This window comes from Phalacrocorax aristotelis, chromosome 13 (genome assembly GCF_949628215.1).
Source record: "Phalacrocorax aristotelis chromosome 13, bGulAri2.1, whole genome shotgun sequence".
NCBI lineage: Eukaryota > Metazoa > Chordata > Aves > Suliformes > Phalacrocoracidae > Phalacrocorax > Phalacrocorax aristotelis.
Window position 1 is genome coordinate 11,282,583 of NC_134288.1, and position 21,052 is coordinate 11,303,634.

The following is a 21,052-nucleotide window of genomic DNA, read 5'->3' on the forward strand; positions in this document are numbered from 1 at the left end:
TATCTGCCACTAAGCAGATCAGGCTGCAGCCCAGGGACTATATTTTGCCTTTCCTCTCCATCTCCTGCAGCATTATGAGATTTCTCGTCTCCAAGCGCAAGTTTAAGGAGAGCCTTCGGCCCTACGACGTGATGGATGTCATCGAGCAGTATTCAGCTGGTCACCTGGACATGCTCTCCCGGATTAAAAACCTCCAGGCCAGGCAAGAGACCCCTCTCTTTACTTTGTTTTCTCACTGTTTTTTGTTTATTGTGGAGTTATTGCAGGAGAGAGACACTTTTCTTTGCAGCTACAACTTACTCTTTTTCTTCCAAAGAGAAAGCCTTAAGGAAAACATCAATGCTTGTGGCTGGTACCCACAGGGATGAGCAGGGCAGGGACTGCAAATGGTGCTGTTATGCCACTAAGACTACCTTAGTCTTAGTGCCCACTGCAGGACATGCGCACAAAAAATCATGGCTCGTCCTCCTACTTTACTTTGGGAGTTTCTGTCATTATAGTGTATCCCATAGGTGAGGCAGGTACGTATCCCTCTGGTCCTTCTGGCAGGATAGCAAAGGTTTGGTGCCCCTTAGTCTTAGGCTAATTAGTCTTAAGGCTAATGTTAGCTGTGGCTAATTTGGTACCTTTCTGGAAGTGACACAAAATAAAATCTAGCGTGCTGGTTGTAACCCTGCTGCTACAGGCAGAGGGGGCAGCAAGGAAGCAGCAGCTTCTCCAGCTGCTGGGGCCACTAAGCTGTTTTAGGAGGAAGCCCTCCTCAGATGGCACAGTCTGCCAAAAATAAGTGCAGGTGGGGATTTCTCATCCAAGCGTACCAACATAGGTGTGGTTTGGCTGAGCTGCATTTAAGCCTCTGTGCTCAACTGAGGGGAAGATGAGTTAGTTTTAATAGGGGAAGAAATGTGAAAAAGGGACAAATGGAACCAAGAAGGGCATTTAAAATTTCATTTACCACTACGATCACCCAATTATTTTTCCTGCAAAAGAAGGCAGATGAATTTGGTCCCCTGAACAGAGGATCTGAGCTGAATCTTGTTAACTGACCATTGCTTCCTTATCCCTGATGTCCCATGTTGAAAGCCAGACTCCAAACACCAACACCCCCCCAGCTGTGTCAGCTCAGCAGAAGTAGCCCCAGTTCCGCTGAGCTCAGAGGAGACCCAGAACACAACGAGGGCTTGGTCATAGCCTATCTCCAATCAAAATAATAGCTCATTTACTTTTACACTTGGAGAATTAAAGTATTTCCCTCCATAGCTGTGGTAGCGCACCTTCCTCTGGAAGCCATTGGGGAAGTTTTCCTTCAATTTCAAACCCATCTAGGTCCCTGGCAGAGTCAGCCAATATGCAAAAAAATACGTCTGGGTATGCAAACAACTAATATGAACTCCAGGAATGGAACTGGAAAATTGTCTTAGGTAAAAGAGGCGCCTCTCTTCTCCTGTCAATCTCTCAGAGACCATTTTAACCCTGCTATTTTTGATGTTCAAGCAGCAGAGGTAACGTTCTCAGTGTTGCTGCACGCTGTGCCTTTCCCATTTCCAGATATGCAGCCAGAAGGTAAATTCTCCCTTGTGATGGAGACTAAAATATCCTTGAGAATTTCCTCTCTTTGAGCCTCTCACCCCCGTTCAGTACAAATTTAATGATTATAGATGCAAGATGTGTAGCTGAATCTAGAGGGGGAAAAGGAGGAGGAGGGAATTTGTATTTCCTAACTTTAATAACCTGAAACATGAAGCCTCCAGGCTGCCACCACAGTGGGTAGTAAACCATTGGGTTGTCATCTCCCCTGGCTCCTAGTGAGACACCTGAGTTTTCAGCACCCTGCGCTGGTGCGGCAGATTGCCTCATTGTCCATGCCAGTCTCCCATTGCCAGTCCTTCAAGGTGATGTGCTGCAAAGACAGCGTGGTTTGGTTGGCTGTTTTTTGGGGTAGTTGGGGTAAGGAATTGCAGCTTTCAAAGGCCAAACTGAATTCTCCTCTCCCGTGGGACTGCGAGGCTGACCTAGGCTTGGGCTGCCATCCATCCCATTTCAGGGAAGTCAGGAGGACAGGGAACTGCTTTAAAAGTGTGAAGCACCTGGATTTGGAATCCAGGGCTACCAGGCAGCTTCACTGGTTTCCCTGTCCCCACCGAGCAGGAGATCAGTGATGGTGACAGGAGCAGACCGCCTTGGGGTCATCCTTCAAAGCACTCATCGTCATAGCCAGATGGGCACCAAGAGGTCCCATGGCTTGTCACCTGTCCAGTACAACTAGAAGGGGCACCCTGTAGACGAGGTGTGTGCCTGGGGTGGCCATGGCCAACGTTGGGGCATGACCAACTGGCACGAGAAGTACAGTGCACCCATACATCAGAGCCCAGGGAGGTTGTCATGGGACAGCTCAGAGGAGAACAGATATTTTTATTTCCCTTTCCTTTAGAGATCAAAGCACTTTCTCCATGCCAGCTGAGCTCGGCAGGGCTGACTATGACCTCCTGTAGCCAGAGCTTTGGTGGATTAAAGCTGCATCCAAGCAAATTTCTGGGGTGTTTACATGCACTTTCCTCTTTAATCATTAATGTCTCTGTGACTGTGTCTGTAATGTGCTCTTTTCAGTGTTGTGTTCACACTGTCTCGTGTCTCATCCTGACACCTTGCCAACCATGGATGTCTCCCATTCATTGAGTTATACAATCCCGCAGCGTATCTCACCGACTGCAACAGCTCATGTTTTCTGAACTAGCTGAGGATGTATTATCTAGCACTGGAACTGAAAAGAGAATGAATATGTTTTTTCATATCCAACCACCTCAATGGGATATTGCTACACATATGCAAATATATTCCAGAGGGTAAAGCATGTTGCCTGTTATGTTTGGGGTGGGGGGATCTCCTAATGATGTTTCAGTGGTGCCTAAATCTCCAAATCTTACCCCGGGGTGAGTAAGACTCTGGCTTTCGCCAACAACTGGGCAGTAGGAGAGAGCCTTTTGTTTCCAGCGGAATATATTTTCAAATTCTCTCTCCTTCTCTCTCTGTTGTTCTGTTTTTCAGTTGTTTCTTTCTGCAACTTTTCTGACCAACTTTTCTCTACATGTTGCTTCATTATGCATTTTGCTGGTGTCTTTTTTTCTTATTTACTTTGCCAGGATAGATATGATTGTGGGTCCCCCGCCCCCTTCAACTCCCCGGCATAAGAAGTATCCAACCAAAGGACCCATGTATTCTTCCAAAGAATCTCCCCAATACTCGCCTAGGTTAGGATTCACCAAAATGCCGCTTTCTCTGGATATTTCATTTGCTTAATGTCAAACCCCTTTCATGCCAGTTATATGACGGCATTTATCACTTAGCAGTGCAGCTTGCTAAATCATGACTCAGAAGGGCTTGCTACTCTGGGTATGCTCTGATTTACTTTGAGTAATGAGCTTTCACACTAGGCAAGCCAAAGGAAAAAAAACAGGGACATTCATACAGTCATCAGTAACCATCAGTTTCTTCAGCTAGCGTATTTTCTATTTTCAGTCTTCTTCTAGGTGTTAGAAAGCAAAATTATATCTTTTTAAAATCGCATATTTTATCAGGCTATCTTCAGATGTAAAAGGTGGAATATTTACCCACAAAGCCAATATAAATTATCTACTTTCTAAAAATGAAACACTCTGCACACAAGCAAAGGAGCCTCTGCAGCTCTTTGCACTATGAAATGAGTTTACTAGAGTGGGCAAAGTAAGAATGAAGTGTTTCATACCCGATGAACACAGTGGTCTCTTTTTCTTGCTGATGCAGCTCTACCAACTGCGGAGGAAAAAACTGTGTTAAAATATTGCAACCACAGGACCCATATATTAAAAAAAAATACCCTGATTTTGCAAGCAAAAAGAAGAGCAGGAGTCAAACCCAGCCCTCAGTCATGCGGCAAGATTTTTCTCATTGCCTTTATTAAGTTATCTTCTTAGGTAAAATGGTAGTTGAAGCTGATGCCATGAGGAACATATTCTCACTGAAGTTCCTGTTTGAGGGTATTCTGAGGTCTGGTCAGCAGGGCCGTAAGCTGAGCTCTATTTTCACTTTGTATTGAGACCACTGGAGCCCAAGGCGGGTATAAATATTTGCCAGAAAGTCATTTTCTGTGCACAAATAGTAGGTGATTTTTAAATGCAGCAAGCTTAGCTTCAAATATTTTTTTTCTGAATGTACTTGCCCTGCCTAAGAGCTAATACGTGACAAATCTCTTGGTTTTTATTTAAACTGCTCTGAGTAATCTTCACTAGGGGAATGTGAGTAAAAGGAATATTGAAAGCTTACCTTTTCCCACTCAGCTAGCTCAAAGATTTAAAAAAATAAAGAGAATTTTCCAGAAGCTCCAAGCATTATGCTTGGAAAAAGATGCTCTCAGGAAAGCTTTTTTCCCATTTCTCCTCCTTGTCAAATGATGAGGCCCAAAACTTGTCTTTAAAATAAAATAACTTTCTTATCTGCAGAAACATTTTGATTTTAAAATAAATATACATATTCAGATGGATTTTGTTGTATTTAACCTATAAGATTAGGTGTGCAACAAGCCTTCACTAGAGGCAAGATTTTCATGTGAAAGCTTGTGTCCTGTACAGAGAAAAGGTGATCAATGGATACTAGGGGAGGAGGCCTCAAACTGGGATATTTATTTTATTCTCTCTCCCCCCCCCTCCTTTTATAGTTTCTAATACTGAGGGCCAGATTAAAATCTGCACGTGCCCACTTGTTTTTTTAATACTTTTTAAAATAATTGCTCCCTTTTTTAATGAATTGAATTTTCTCATTTCTTCTTTATTCAGCTGTGGCTGAGAGGCTCCAGAAAGTAGCATAGTACAGAAGGCTGCTGAAATCTCTGCTCCCACCCATTGACAGGCTTATGCTGTGCTTAATTTTCGGCAGCTGCATCCTCCCACAGACACCAGTGGGACTTGTGAAGTACTCAAGGTGCCTGATGGATAGGAATCAGAGCTTTGAGCAGTCCCAAGCCCAAATCCAAAAACTCTGGGTCAGGCTCTGCTGCTGCCATGGCCCTCATCATCTCAGCACCACTTGGGGACACATGCCATGGGGTCCCCATGGGCTGCACCAGCCTCTCCTTTTTAGCCTGCACACCCCTGTTTTAGCCAAATGCTGCTGCTTAGATCATAAGAAAACACCCAGTGAAGGAAGAGAAACAAACCTGAGTGATGTTGCATGAGCTCTCTGAGCCCTGCAGATTGCATTGTGGTGCTCCAGTGACAAGGGCCCAGTTCAGCCAAAAGTTTTCTGCAAGTAGCTCCCAGCAGAGGTGGCTGGAGACTAGTGGATGCCCACGGCTGTGGTTTGGCCAAAGGTGTTTGCTCCATGCTGTACACACAGACAATTTGGATTAAATTCCCTTGATCAGCTAATTTAACATAGACTAGGCGCAACGTCTGCTCTAAGTTCTAGACAACAGATATTGGTTAAATTATGTCTAGAACAAACTTTATTGCTAAATGGGGAGGTAAGTAGCCAGTCCTGTGACATGGATGAAGGGGGTTTGGCTTCAATGCCTGGATTGTGTACAAAAAATTAAGAGATAAAGAAAAAAAAGAAAAGAATTGAATATATATTCCCAAACACTTCATTTTTATCTCATTTGAGCCGTTTGACCTTTTGATGTCTGCTTCTGGCCCGAGGGTGACATATTACACCTCTTTGCATGCACTGTTAGCATGAAGCATAATGAAGCATGAGAAAACCTGCACTGTGGCTGATGCAAGACTTTACATTTTTTTTATATCATTAGAAAGAAGGAAAGATATCAGAATTCACTTTAAAGAGCAACCCCTTTTCTCTCTCCCTCCTAAATTAAGACCCAGCAGAGCCTATCAAGGACAGCAGATGGCACAGTTTGTCACGCGTCGTTAGAAATCTCTGAATCCCCTTCTGTCATGAAGGGAAAAATACGGGGCTGATTCTTCCAAAGCCTCAGCTGAATTCTTCCCTCCACGCATGTATTCAACACAGCCAAGATAACCTTTGGGAAGGCACAAGGCTCCCCATGGGAGGATGTAGGGCAGAAGTGGCATTTGGCATCTCAGAAGATTCATGGTCCCTTGTCACGCAGTAGGAACATACACTATCCCCCTCTGCTTGCAAAGGTGGAATATGTTGTCTCTTCTTCATCTTTTGAGCTTTGCTGCCCAATATGTACAAAACCTCAAACTCTTCTAAAATGGCTAAAAGGATCTTCTGTTCATTGCAGTGCTCAGCTAGGCACGGGTGGGTTGGGAGCTCATGAGGAAATTCCTCTCTTCTCTTGTATCAGATAAGGCACGAATGAAATCTCTGCACTTTGCTGAGGGCAGGAGTACTCTCCCCTGGTCTAACTTCTGCCATGGGAAGCAAAGGGGTGGGAGACCTCAAGCCTGGTTTCTCCCATCAGGAGAGAAGCACTTGGTTCACCACCTTCTCCCCTCTCAGCACTGAAGTCAGTGGCCCACAGCTGCCCACCGCACTGTGCTCGGTGCAGACTCTGCCTCCAATGCAAGATCTGGCTGAGTGGTTTCTCAGAGCTGTGGAAGATGACCACCTCAGCAGTCAGGACTATGTTAAAGTATAGACATGAAGGGATTGAATCAAGCAGGAATTCTCCTGGGTTCTGGTATCAATGGTAAATGGGCAAAGGCTTCTGAATGCTTTATGGGTGAGCTCTGTGAAGGTCTTCAGTTCTGCTTTTAAATCACAGCAGGTCTAGAGGCAAGTTGTGTCCAGCCTGAAGGTAATGGAAGAAGTCAATGCTCTTCCACTTAAGAAGTGCCAGCTGGCCTCCTGTGCTTCACATGGGTCATGTGAGGTTCATTTAATGGATAGCTCTTCTCTTAAGGACATGAAAGAGAGAAGTCCTTCCTCAAATTCTGCAAGATTAGAAATAGGGTTACACAAAACCGTATCTGCTATTACGATACTCCGTAGCATGGCAATGTTCAGTTTTCCTCTGTTACAGTCTGTCCTGCCTCCCTGCTCTATTCAGCAACCGTTGAAGGACATCTCATTTCCATTAGTGGACACATTTCAGTGTTAGTGCTGTGCTAGGTGGGACGAGGACAGAGCACCCTGATTGTTCTTGGCCTTCCACAATGTTGAGTAGCATTTAGACTTTGGGCCTCTTTAAATGCATGTTCATTGTTTTACTAGTCTACTTGCTTGTGCATACAGGAAAGGAGTTCATACAGTGACTGTACTACGCCTTGACTTGTGATTCCAAACCAAGGTAGCCCGAGGTATCCAATTTAATACCTCTTTGCTTACATGCTAACAACTTTGTCATAGGATTTCTTGTGCTGTATGTCATGTCAGTAATTGCATCCCTTGTGGGGAGTTCCTGTACATGTCAGTAATTTCCTTCTCCCATTACAAGAGAGAAATAAGGCATGCATATTCCTCACACTTGTGATTGTAGCACTTGGTGCTCCTTGTACTCCTGTGCTTATATTGCTAAGCAAAGGATCAAACATGACTTTTTAAACAGAACTTTTAAAACAGATTCTGTCGCATCCCTGCCCAAATGAAGTATCATCTGGGATCAAAGATAAGCTCTAAAATAATTGTTGGCTTATATTTTCTGTCTTTGGTGTGATGCGCTTGTCCACTTCATCTCTTTGAGACAGATCTTTCGGTACTGTAAACTGCTGTTGCTCTAATATAAGCCAAGGGAGCCACACTGGTCCATGCCCACTGATACCTGTCCCTTAATGTCCACAGCCAACATAGGTATTAAGTCTCTGTCAAATGTAAAGAAATCAGATGGCTCTTGTGTTGTAAATAGCCTCACGTTTCATTCCTTTCCTCGGTTTTTGTTTGTTTGTTCATTTTCCCCTGTCTGTCTGTGTTCAGCTCCTTCCTTTTCCTCCTCCTTGGTGCATGGACCCATGGCCCACACGGCAGAACTGCGTAAGAAGCATTTTGAGTTTTCCACTCAAGATACCTCAACTTGGTTTCAGTCAGATTAATTAACCCTTCTTTTCCCCTGCCACCCTTATGTTTGGTGCATTATGCAAGAGTAAAGTTTGCCTGGTGTAGAATTAGGTTATGAACTGGGCTGCCACTAAGAAGCTCTTCCAAAACTGAGTTGCTCCCCTGACTTTTGAGGCATGAAGAAGTTCCAGTGTTTACTCTCTAGAAAAATTTATAATTTGATGCCTCAAATAAAATTGTCTTCCAGGTTCCAGACTGGCTCTGCCCTCCTTCTTCCTCTGCATACAGAGCTGTATGTCAACCCAGGTATTTCTAGAATGGGAGCGAGGAGTTGCAAATGTAACATGTAAAGAAGTTAGTGCCAAACAACATGCCCAGTAGCTTTAGCTGCTGATTTGGCAGGAGTGTCCTCCGCTGTTACTGGCTTGGAGCCCTGCTAATAGAAAGCGTCTAATGATACAGGTGTGAACAGCAGTAGCGTTGCGACAATTTGGTAATGTTTGGTGAGTTATGGCCAAATTCAGCCTTGGTGTAATTCCACTAAAACAGTTAGCACTACACCTGTTTGGCTGGATTTTAGGGCAAGCGGCTCATTTTCACAGCCCTGAGAATTACACACTTACATTTGCGTCAAGGAGAGGAAACTTCTGCAAAGACTGAAAAAAAATCCCGTTGACATATGCTAGACAGAAAGCTTGATCTTCCCCCAAAATAATAATTTCTCAGTACAAATAAGGAGTTAATTGATTTGGAAAAGCCAGTTAAAGAAATTCTTTAAAGTGGGTAAATTTACTGTGCATAATGTGCCTGGTTTTATCTGTATAAACAGAAATGGATAATTTCAAACTCTGCTAATACCGCTCTGAATTTTGCATCTGAATTAACACTTCAGTGCCACTGCGTGTCTGTGAGTAATTTGGAGTGTTAGTTGGGAGAGAGGCTGTTGCTTTGTCCCGTGGAGGCGCGAGAAGCGGAGCCCTCCTCACCTACTGCCTCCAACTGACTCCAGGTCCTTTTCCGGGGGTGGGGGGCAATTTTCTGATCCTGGTAGAGTTGACCAGATCGTTGGGAGAGGATCCTCCATGACCGACAAGGATCGGACCAAAGGGCCAGCAGAGGGGGAGCTGCCTGAAGACCCCAGCATGATGGGCAGGCTTGGAAAAGTTGAAAAACAGGTATATTGAGTCAGGAGGGGGGAGTTCTTATCAGAGGGTGTTGCCTGCATTGTGTTGGTTTCTTCTTGTCCTGTTTTTCCCCAGTGGGACATTACCATTTAGAAAAAAAAGTAAGAGCTAAGAATATTCTGAAAAAGAAACAAGATAGATGTTATGAAAGGGGACTAAATGTCTTAGAAGCTTAAGTACTCCTTTGAAAAGAGGAACTTTGGAGTCTGTGACATACAGACTTTCTTTTTTGTTGAGTCTACCAAAAGTCTACATTATGCTTGAAAATGGCACATTGGTTTCTTTGCCACCATACTAGACATGTTTCAAATGAGTCCATGAGCCTGGCTGCTGTAGATGCTGGCTTCACCGAAGATGAAAATATTCCTAGAGTACAAAGCTCAGAAATCCCCATGGCCATCTGAGCCCAGGCAAGTGCCAAATGCAGTAAGGAGCTGAAAGCCACTGGAAGGATGCAAGCGTGCTCCAGCTTTCCTGGAATTTGGTGTACGTCAAAAAGATTATAGGAGCTTAAGGACTACCCCATAAAAATGTGGAAAATTAAGGCTTTTTTTCAGAATAGGAAAATTAAATATTTACTAAAAGTTCCAGTTTGGTGTAGGACAATGCAGGCAGAGGTCATCTATGAAGCCCAGGCTCACACTGATGCCTAGGTGGGTTAGAAGGTGCTTGTACTCAGGATGTTAATTTGCTTCAACCTGCAGGCAGTGTGTAGCACTGTAACTCTGGTGTTTTGCAGGTTCAATCAATGGAGAAGAAGCTGGACTTCCTGGTGAACATCTACATGCAGCGGATGGGCATCCCACCAACGGAGACAGAGGCTTATTTTGGGTCCAAAGAACCAGACCCAGCACCTCCCTACCACAGCCCCGAAGACAGCAGGGAGCACATTGACAAGAACGGCTGCATCATCAAGATCATCAGGTCCACCAGCTCCATGGGTCAGAAGAACTTCTCTGCCCCACCAGCCCCGACCAACACATGCCCACCCTCGACGTCATGCCAGCAGCAGGTCTACCAGCGGCAAAGCCACGGCTCCTCACCCGTCGGAGACCCCGGCTCACTGGTCCGCATCCCACCTCCACCCTCCCATGAGCGCTCCTTGTCAGCGTACAGCAGTGGGCACAGGGCAAGCGCAGAGTACCTGAGGAACGAAGACATTACAACCAAACACCATGAGAGTGCCATGAGAGACAGCGACACGTCCATCTCCATCCCCTCGGTAGACCATGAGGAACTGGAGCGCTCTTTCAGCGGCTTTAGCATCTCCCAGTCCAAAGAGAATTTGGACATCCTTAACAACGGTTGCTATGCAGCCGTGGCCAAAATCAGACCCTACATTGCAGAAGGGGAATCAGACACCGATTCTGACCTCTGCACGCCCTGTGGTCCTCCTCCCAGGTCAGCCACGGGTGAGGGACCCTTCAGTGACATGGGCTGGTCAGCCCCCAGGCAGTGAAGCCTTCTCGCAGCCGCCAAGCCACGTCCGAGCGCTGGTAGCTGTCCGCTCCAGCTGTCCACGCGCCGAACTTCTCAAGGAGATTGACAGCTAAGGTTTTCCTCCTTCTAGGACATCCTTAGCTGGAGGATACTTTCTTGCAGCTTACTCGGGGGGGGAATGAGCAGGTCTGAGCCTGCATTTTCAGAAGAGGTCACGGTGGTGAGCGAACTGGAGCCATGAAGTCCAGATTTCTTTCATATTCTCTTTCTAAGATCATTAGGTGAAATTATTTCATGGTGCAGGGTAGGCAATTTGCATTTCTTGGCAATCTTCAGAAGTGCAGGGCAGGAGTAAATCACCCGGCCAGGGCTTTTGGAGGTCACAGTAACTGGTGGCTGACAAGTGTTATGGCGGAATTGCCATGCCATGGCACTGGTGATTACACCTTTAGGTGTTCTGGAGTTGCGGAATGAACATGCATCTGTTTCTGGCTTAGATTTCAGGTCACGTGTAACTATGAGGGCGTTGTTACTCTGTGGTTTGTCATTAACCATCAGGAAGGTGGCATAATTCCAATATAATACATGGAAAAGTTGCGTAGGTCCCTGGAGGAGAGGGATGGTGGCTGGAACACTTGTGTGAACAGAAGACATGGCCTCAAAGTGGGACAGGTTAGGATACTACTCTGAAGCAGAAGAGTTTGGAAATTATCCCTTCTTAGGAAACTGAAAAACTCAGAAATATGAGCTTGAGTGCAAGAGAGGAGACAGCCCTGAGGGCAGAGAAATGAGACAGAGACAGAGACAAGAGACTACAGGGCTGGAATTTTATGTTTTAAACCATGTATTATATTTAATTATCTCTCCTCCCATTGACAACAGACCTGGAGGTGCTTTGGAAGCAAAGGCAAAACAAAGGCAACCCCTCTGGAGGGCTGACATGGGGTGAAGCCATTCTCGTGGCCAGCAGTGCTGTTGTGGAGTCACGGCCACTAGGCCAAAGGGAAAAGGTGAATATGCGAGAATCTGTAGTCCCCATGTTGCTGCGAGTTAAGTGCTGAGCTCCATCCGTTTGAAGCCCTGTTGGTCAGAGCGGGTACTTTTCTTACAGTTTGCATTGTGCCTGAACACTTTTGCACACACTATGCCCCGTGAAAATCTTCCCTTTCTTCTTTTGCCCTGACAAGGATCTCACACCCATGTTCTCAGGACATCCTTTGGTTTTGTTTGGATCCCTCAAGCTGAGTTAAGACGTGCTTCTTCATTTCTTCATGGTCTTTCAGAAGCCTCTTGCCTGTGCTTGCCCACATATTGTGCCAATCCAAGTCCACCCCATTTCATGGTTGTTAAAAGTACTTTCTTTTGGAAAGAGCATTGTGTTGCTGCTGGGAACCTCAGCAGTGCATTCAGTTGGGGGAAGGAGAGGGGAGAAGTTTCTTTTGGGACCAAAACAAAGTCACAAAGTGGTCATTTACATGGATAGGTTGGTTGGGGTTTTTTTCAAGGGGGTGGATCAGGAAAACGTGTTTGGGATGCATCTCCAGGGCTGGGACACCATGGCTGGCATTGTGCCTCTAAACCCTCTAAACATCTACAGCCCAAATCCCATGCGCGTTTTCTGCTGGGACTGTGTCTGTGATTTCAAATCCCTTCTCTCCATGTTTTCTCTGTCATACCAAGAGCCTGTTAAGAATATATGGGTGACAACTTCCTTTCTGTGTGGCCTTTGAGAGGTTGAACATTGACTTGCTTGGGGTGAAGAGAGAATGGCAGCCTTTTTCTCTCCTCCTGTTTGCTTGACCAGAGGCAGCAAACCCTGGGAGACCCGGGACTATTTTGGCCTTAGGGAAGATGTGGGTGTAGTCTGACAGCTTGCAGACAGGAAATAAAATCATCCTTTTTCTAGTGCTCCGGACCAACACACAGGCCTTCACATGGGATTGAGGAGTGGAGAAAGGCTCTGAACAATTTCTCTTGCTATTTTTCACCATTCTGGAGTGGAAAACCTTTTTCTAGGAGGCAACATGGGCTTCCAGCCATGCTAGTTCCTTTCTTTCCCATTTGATCCATTTTTTTGTTACCTCCTGCAATTTTTCCCTCTCTGCTTGTGCTCCCAAACTCCTTTTGGCTCCAGATTTCTTTGTGCAAAGTGAACCCCTTGACTTCCATACAGAGAAACCTGCAAACCTCCATACAGAGAAATAGCTGCAAACTGTGCAGATTTGCCCCTGGTTGGGCTGCAAAATGAGATGCCTTCTGACAGAGCAAGAAATGCCAGCAAGTCCCACATCAGTCTTGGTGGCATGTGTTTTCTAGTAACCACAAGAATGGAAATTGCACTGGGTGAGGCAAAAGGCAACATTGCTCCTGCCAGCTGCTCACGGAACATTTTGTCGAAGTCAGAGATAACCAAGTTTTATTATCTTATTCATTTGGAATTACTTTTTGAGGCCTGCTGGAAATTTGGCATGGAAGGGCATGATATAAAGGCAGGGGCTCCAGGTGAGGATGAGGATGATGGCATATGGTCCTACTGCAGCACAGGTACGTGTCTGGTCTTTGATATAGGAGGGAAAGTCAACAGGACGTCAATGCACAATTTTTGTGGGATGTAATTTTCAGTGTTTCCTAATTTTTCAGCCCTATTGCCTCTATTTTGAGTGTCCTTTTCCTAGTTCTTATTGCAAAATCCCTTTCTCCTGTCCAGATGACGTTACAGACTTGAAAGCAGATACTAGAAAGCCAGTGTGTTCTGAGGAGACTTAGTTCCGCTGTGTCCTCTGAGTTTTCCACAGACTGAAATCTGGCAGTCTTGTACCTCCTTTAGGGACTGCGTAGGAAGAACTGTGTATTCCCTCTTCAAGTAAGTTACTACACCAGAGTTTATAAAGAATTTCAGATTTGTAGCTTTAGAAGGTGTTGGATTTGTCCCACAGTCACTGATAGAAACCAGCGCAGATTGTATCTTGCTGCTACAAATTTCACATTATCGTATTTTTGAAAGGTTTAAGAAATATTCTGCCTTTATTCACGGCATCATTTCTAAGAAATTCTGACACACACCTCCATCCACAACCATGCCATGAATTCTCACTTCTCATTCATTCAGGCAAATAGGCTGATCTGGAATTTTGGGTTAAATTACACCAGAGTTGCCTCCAAATAATGCTCTTTATTTCCATGAAATGATTTCTGCCTGCATAAATGAGAACAGAGCCTGCTTACTGACATAAATTATTTCATTCCTGTCCTAAATCATAGTCCATTACTTCCTGCAAAGTCCTAACTTTCAACTCCTCAATTCTCACATGCCTGTATCACACGCTCCTGGTGGTAATCTCCCACAAGAAGTCTTAGATTAAAAGAAAATAACTTGGTTTTGTTTTGCTAATAAGGCAGTCCCAATGATAAAGACTTTTAAAAGGATGGACAGGCAAATTTTGTCCCTCTGCTGATCCTCTCTTGGGCTGATCTTTGCTCCCCTCTTCCTCCCAAGTCTGGTTCTGCATTTTTTGGAGGACAGAAACAGGTTTTAGACAATGCCAAGTGTGAACAGAGGAAGCCAAAGGGAGATGAAGAAGATGTGAAAGCCAAATTTCCAGCAGGCCACCTTGAGCTGCTCCGGGGGTGCCCGTGCCCACACGTGGGTGTGTGCCCAGACCCTGGTTTTGAGGTGCATCTGTGCTGAATGTGACGCCGTGGCCTTGGACCAGAACCTGGGATCTGGTCTCCAAGAAACTTTTGGACTCTTTTTTTCAGAATCTGGGTCTAGGGCTGGAGAGGAGTACTGCAAATGGCCCTGCCTGTGGGATGGAGCAACCCCTGAGACTGGGACCTGAAGCCGCAGGCAGTTTTGGGGTGTTTCAAGTCCAAGCGTGAGTTCAAGTTGTCTCATGAGTTCATGTCTCTAAACAGAGATGTTGCAATCTCTGTGCAGGTGGCCTTTCATAATGTGACCCGGAGACATAGGAACAGAGCACTAGCCATAAGTAAAATTTCCCAACATTTGGGAAGGGACTTTAATGTTACTCAAGTGCAGATTTTGTATGTGAATTTCCTTGTTGACTCATTTTCTTATTAATAATTTTTAAAACAGAAATGTCAAGGAGCTCACTGAAAACAAACCTCTTGTCCAACTCAGAAAGCCATTATATTTCTTTACACAGACTATGTGATAGATTAGGTTTTCTAAAAATGTATTTTGTTTCAAATGCTGCTTAATAGATCCAATAAATTCTGCAGGGTCATTGCTATTTACAGATAAATAGGTATATTTTTAAATTTTTAATTGATTTTTAAGATTTTAAATTACGTGACTTTTTAGAACAAGTTTGTATAATCTACCTGAGAAGACAGAGCATCACCTCAGATACAGATGCTCCCCTTCCTAACAGTTACCCAAAAGAAAAACATGTTTACTTATATTTTTCTCAAGAGGGAGCTACTGCAAACCTCATTTCCCTTATATCCTCAGACCACTATGGTCACAGCAACATTATTGCTAAAAACAAAATATAAGTATTAAAAGAGAAACTGAAATTCCTAAGGCATCCCATATAAAGACCCTTAGCAGTGAGTATTTTACTGGGAATGTTAAAAAGCCCAGGAGCAGGCTAAGGATTTCTGTTTCTCCATCCACACTTGTGTGCACCCTCAGGGTGAGTGAGCCCTAAGCCTCCATCCCTTTTTTCCCAGCATGCTTGTGGTCCTCCAACCCACACACCTGCATCCTCTGTCACCCGCGCTCCATCATAGGCCAGCGTCTTCGGTTTTCATCATCTTCCTTTTCGTGAACCAGAAACAAGGAAATCAGATACAAAAGCTCCTTCACCTGCAAGTAACATTGAGGCTGCGATGCGGAGGGCCATGCCATGGGGGTGAGGGCGGCAGCCCCCTCCGAGCCCTGCGTGGGTCACTGCTGCTCAGCGGTGTAAAAGCAAACCCTTGCTTTTAGCACACAAACGCCCTGACTTTTCTGCGTCACAGAGCAAAATCTGCTTAGAGCAAGGGTCTGGGTTGGTTGGTTTTTTAACAAGAACAATAGGTTTTTTTAAAAAAATAATAAGGATAATAATGCATAGGAATCTTCTTTAGTATATCTTAGTGTTTGATGCCCCAGTGAGACAATACTGCTTGCCTTATATTACTGTCTAGAGGGAGAGGGCTTACACACCTTTTGATACAGTAATAATCACGCTTATAATTTAGGTAGCAGCAAGGAGCGGCTGCTGCAGGATGAGCAGCCAGGTCCTTTTTAACATATGAATGTGCTTTCGAGACTATCTCACTGACTGTACTCAATTTTGCCTGCTACTGCATGCAGCCTGAGATGAGTAGACAGCAATATGCTCCAGCTGTATCTGCACTCCCAGATTGCTGTAGTATTTGATGAGGTAACATTGCCAAATGCATCATTTTTGGGAGAGGCTATCCTCCCAGTGGCCCATCACATAGGGTGCTGCGGTGCTTCTGTAGGTAACACAGATATACCAAGTGTCTTTCACGCTGCGACTGATCATTGCCTCATCCCTCTGATAAAGCATGCACAACCTCCACATCTACTGCTTGTAACTAAGGGGTTAAAAAACCCCCCACGTTTGTACCCGTGGTTCCTTGAAACGTGTACATGGGGATGAAGAAATACAAACTGTGTTGGCTGTGTATAACAACCTCCTTTCCATCCAGGTGCCTCTGACGGAGAGCATCCCGGTTACCCCTGTCTGAGGGTTTGGAGGAGCAGGCAGAACAAGGCAGGCAGTGCCAAGGATGGAGGCCTGGTCTTCATTTAGGAGGTGCCATTTGAACCCACATGTGTGGGACTTGCCATACGTCTGTTTGAATTCCCACAGGGTTCTCTTGCCTGCATCTGGCTCTGGTGTGCACGTGTTCGTGCCTGCACCCCAGCCCGAGGGGCGGGGGGATGTAACTCCTAAACTTTGGAAACCCCTCTTTGGAAATTTCATCCACCCTTGTCTACAGCCCTTGGGGGTTTCAGGGACCCTGCAGCTGTGCCATATCCATTCCTTGTGGAAGCATCTCTTGCTCTCCTTATGGAGAGGTGCTGAGCTACCTTTATATATACTCCATAAATTTTTTGCCACAGTTCTCCCTGCGGAAACACCAGACTGTTGTGAGGCCTTCAAGGTTTGCCCACCTTACTGGTGTTTGCAGTCTCTTGTATCTCTTCATGCTGCTGCCATAATCTAGTTTGGCACTGGTCCCACATTCTCACCTTCCTGTCCATACTATATACAAGTGAAGATGTAATGCAAGAACTCTGCACTGAGACTTGCTTTTGGCCTGGCATCACTAGATGCACCAGAGAGCCTTTGTGTTTTGTTAGCATGACACTTTTGCTTTTTATTGGCAATTTATTTGCTTTCTCATTGAGCCACTGTGGCCTCAACACATCCCTGGTTTGTTCTGCTGGAGCCTTTCAGCACAGGGATGGAGTCTATTTTGCCCCACTGTACAATGCCCTGTAAGGGTTTGGCCCCTTGGCTTTAGCTGATTGCAGTGAAACAGCAATGAGGGTTTGATTCAGGTTTTCTTGTCAAGCTGAGCATCTCAGAGAAGAGCTTACAGTCTCTAACAGTGTTGATGCTTTTGCTCCCTGAAGCAAGAGCTGCTTTCGAGACCCCTGTTCCCTTCAGCGGTCCATGCATGTGGCTTTGCATGCCAGGCTCCAGCTTGATAATGGAGAGAAACAAAGCAGCTGGTCCAAGCTGTGCTATTTCCAAAGCTGCCAGTGAATGTGGAAGCGTCTTGCCCTCTTCTAATTCCTGTAAATATAGCCACAGATGACTTGTTCAAGCAGCATCTGTTTGCCTAGTCCTGAGAAACTTGAGCTAACTGCAACTGAAAAGCTTTCCAAAACTCAGTGCCAAGCTCAGGCTAGATTTCACCTGCAGCTACGCCTATAATTTTAAGGCAGAGTTAATGGTAGAAGCCGTACCAAAATCTCTACTTTGGGTGGCTCTGGCCCAAAACCAAGGCTGAACGTCATGCTGCTGGTGAAGCCTCCCCTGGAATTTTGGCTCCATTTGACACTGATGACTGTGGACGTGGGGAGCTGCTCTCTCCATCCCACTCCACACAAGAAAAGGTTGGCACAAGCCTTGCAAGCCACAATGGAGAAAATGCCTCCTTATCTTACCATGCCATGGGCACCTGTTAAAAGTAGAAGCAGCATTTCATGGTAATCCCTTAAACCTGACCAACACAGTGGCCATGACCCAGTGTTTCACAAATGTAGTGGTGCTCATGAAAGGCATTTATTACAGGTATGGATATAGAGGGCTCAGGCCTTTAGCATCTCTGTAGACAGCATGTTCAGCCTTGCTGATGGCCTCAGGAGAAGTCATCAAAGCTGGTGACAGGTCTTTTCTGTCCTGCCTGGTTACACTGGTCCAGCATCTTCCCTGGAGCTGAAGATCTCCCGTGCTCAGGGTGGGGATCCTTTTGTGTTGGTTATTCTTCCCCAACACCCAAACCCTAAAATTTGAAGTTTCTTCACTTTTTCACGAATAAATTAATGCATGGGGTAGAGAACCTGAGACTTTCAGGAGCACCGAGGCAAAACAAGATATAGCTGATAAATGACAGATTTTGTTATTTTAAATCAAGAGCAGATTTTAAACATAGTTGCAGTTGTTGCACGGTATATCAAATGCTTTAGGAGAGTCAATAAATTATTCTTATAAATGTTTTATTCTTTTATCAGTAATTCGTATAGGTGGATGCCACTGTTCTTATACAGCAGTGCTCCACACACTAAAACTATATTCCTGTTTCTCCAGTATAGACATTGTATTTATGAAATTTATCTTACTTAGTGTCACTTCGGCACACAATCCACGTATATACTGCGCACAGATTGCACATTACATGCCAAATGCTCATAGGTATCACTCCATGTTATAAGAGTATGTGTGTTGAACAGACACCAAACGAAGTGTTACCTGCCTATTTTGTGATGTGACTCAACATAACGGGGAAGAGAGAAGAATGAAGATCTTGTTTTGTTAAGAAATACACTGCATTTGAATGGTCTTTAAAGAGATTCTACCAGGAAGCTAAAACAAATGAGATTGCTTCTGCAATGTTACTTTAAAAATACCTGAACAAAACAAACACACACAGCCCAAAAATACTTAACAACTACTGTATTTCTATATATTCTTCATTGCTATTCATCTGAGCTGTAAATTCTGTACAGATTGAATGAAGTTCACAGTTTATCTCTGTCATAACCTGCAGGATAAAAGGACAACACAACTTTGGCTGCAAAAGTGTGTGCATGTTGTTTGCATACATGCCTATACATATTGCTGTATATGCATGTATATACAAAGATGCACACACGCGCTTTAAAACAGATAAAGCTGCATCTGAGATGCACAAGGGGAAAAAAAGTAGGTTTTTTGGATGTGGGAGAGTGGGTAAAACCAGAACAAAAGGCTACTGCAATTATGTATTTCTATCGAAAAGGAAGATTTGCAAAGGGGATTGATGTGTAACTGCTATCCCAAGGAGAAATCCCACTTCTCAAGGCAGCACAGGCCACACAGCAGTGTGATGCAGTTGCTTTAAATGATAATTTTGTTGGCTTCCTTTCAAAGAAATAAAAAAAAGAATATAGTGGCCAGTGCCAGTTCCAAGTCCGAACCAAAAAGACCGTTCCTTAGATACGTGGCCAAACAGTTGTCCTACACCATCAGAGAGCCAAGGGCAAAGATTCGTGTGCTGTGACAGGGTGATGCTGACGGCAGCGGTGCTGGCTGATGGGCAGTGCCATGGTGCCCCGCAAACCCAGCATTGCGTCCCCCTTCAGTACGGGCTGCTGCCCTGGCAGAGATCCAGCCGCCCTGTGGGTCCCGCTCTTACCTTTGCCTACATATTTAAAAGATCCCCTAGTTAAGAGACGTTTGAGAAAAGAGTTATCACAAGCCCATTTTTGACCTTAGAGTTATGAAAGAAATGACAAAGTTATAATCAATAAATCTGCTTTTCCAAGCAGGTCAGCCCCCAGACTCCAATTCCCCCTATACAGAGATTTCACCAACCTCATCGAATTAATCATCCTCTAGGATTTAATTTTGCCCCTATTTTTTACAGATATAAGATCTGTATCGGGTAGAACTTATCCTTCGGTGTTTAATCTAAACCAGACAAAGGCACGAAGAACTAACTTTTCCAGTTAAATACTGCTGGATGCCATTGAAAATATAGTAATTGGGATTTTGCACTGGCCTGAAATTCATCTCTACGTCAAAGTTAGCAGTTGTAAGAGCCACTTCAGTCCCAAATGTGCTTCTAAGCAAAGGCTACATCCGTGGCTGGAGTGTGTTGCCATTTCCCTGAGATATCTTGAAGCTATCACAGATTGTCACAGGGTCTGGCTCATTTGGCCTGAACTAGGCTAAAAATGGTTCATGCATTTGTCCTGCTGGTGAGCTAAGAGGTGAATTTCACACTGGGACAGGCCGTTCTTGCTTGGCGCGAGTGAGGGTGCTGCACACCTCGCCTCCCGCTTGTAAACATCTGAGGCTCAGTTGAGCATGAAGGTTTGGTTGTCCTTTAGAAAGCAAAGACAGCTGCTGCTTTGCTTCCTTTAATTTGCTCTGTTGCCTTGGCTTTTTTGCACTTTCGTTTCATCTCCAAAGAATCTCTCATAATGCCTTTGGTACTTAAGTACAATTTTAAAACATTTTGTATGTATTGAATGGCACACACTTTCTCTTGTAAAATAGCAATCGGACTTTTTCTTTTTTTTTTTTGTGAATGTGTAATTTCCTCTGTACATTTCAACCATGACTTTGTGCAATGTACATTTTATAGGGACAGATGCCAAGAGAATGACCTGTAATTTTGTAAGGAAATAGCTAGAAGCCGAACAACATAGTCACAGATGGTTTTACATTAACACCGCGGAAGATCAATGTAGCCCAGACTTCTACACCGAAGCGTTGAGCATGATGCAGCGTGTACCTTCACATGAGTGACTGTGGCAGCTGCAAAACTGTATATGTGTGATATTAAAAAAACAGCGACGGTTGCAATCGGAAGGGAAGTGGAGGAAAATTAAATAATCACAATCATTAATTTAAGCCTCAAAGCATCAGAATGGAAAGTTTGCATTCAGTAAAAATACCAGAGATTTAACCTTCATGAGATGAAATACACATTTATTTTTCTTTGCACTTCTTCTGTTCACTTTGTTTATTTCTGATGATTTCTTGGTGCTTTGGGGACACATTCAATGGCTGATGAAGAGGAGCGAAATGGTGACTGAGGGCCTGACCCTTCCTGGGATTAACCCTTCACACCTCCCTTTCTTGTTTCTAACATTAGACAACATTTTTTCTTTTTGATGTATAAAATTAGGCTCAGAAATCTCAAGTAACCTCAGTTACAAGTACACTGTCCCTTCAGAGCCCTTTAATAATATTGATTTTCTTAAGGTTAGACATCAGCCG

The 21,052-nt window shown here is 44.6% G+C and overlaps 1 protein-coding gene across 1 annotated transcript in view; it reads left to right on the forward strand.

Annotated features, from left to right (window-relative positions):
* KCNQ2 (potassium voltage-gated channel subfamily Q member 2) overlaps positions 1–20,776 on the forward strand; it is a 77,507-nt gene extending 56,731 nt beyond the window's left edge. The window contains exons 15-18 of the mRNA XM_075108701.1: positions 71–202; positions 3,141–3,248; positions 9,002–9,125; positions 9,874–20,776. Of these exons, the coding sequence (XP_074964802.1) occupies positions 71–202; positions 3,141–3,248; positions 9,002–9,125; positions 9,874–10,593 (1,084 nt within the window). The 3' untranslated portion in view covers positions 10,594–20,776. The remainder of the gene's footprint in view (positions 1–70; positions 203–3,140; positions 3,249–9,001; positions 9,126–9,873) is intronic.
* The last annotated feature ends 276 nt before the right edge of the window (positions 20,777–21,052 follow it).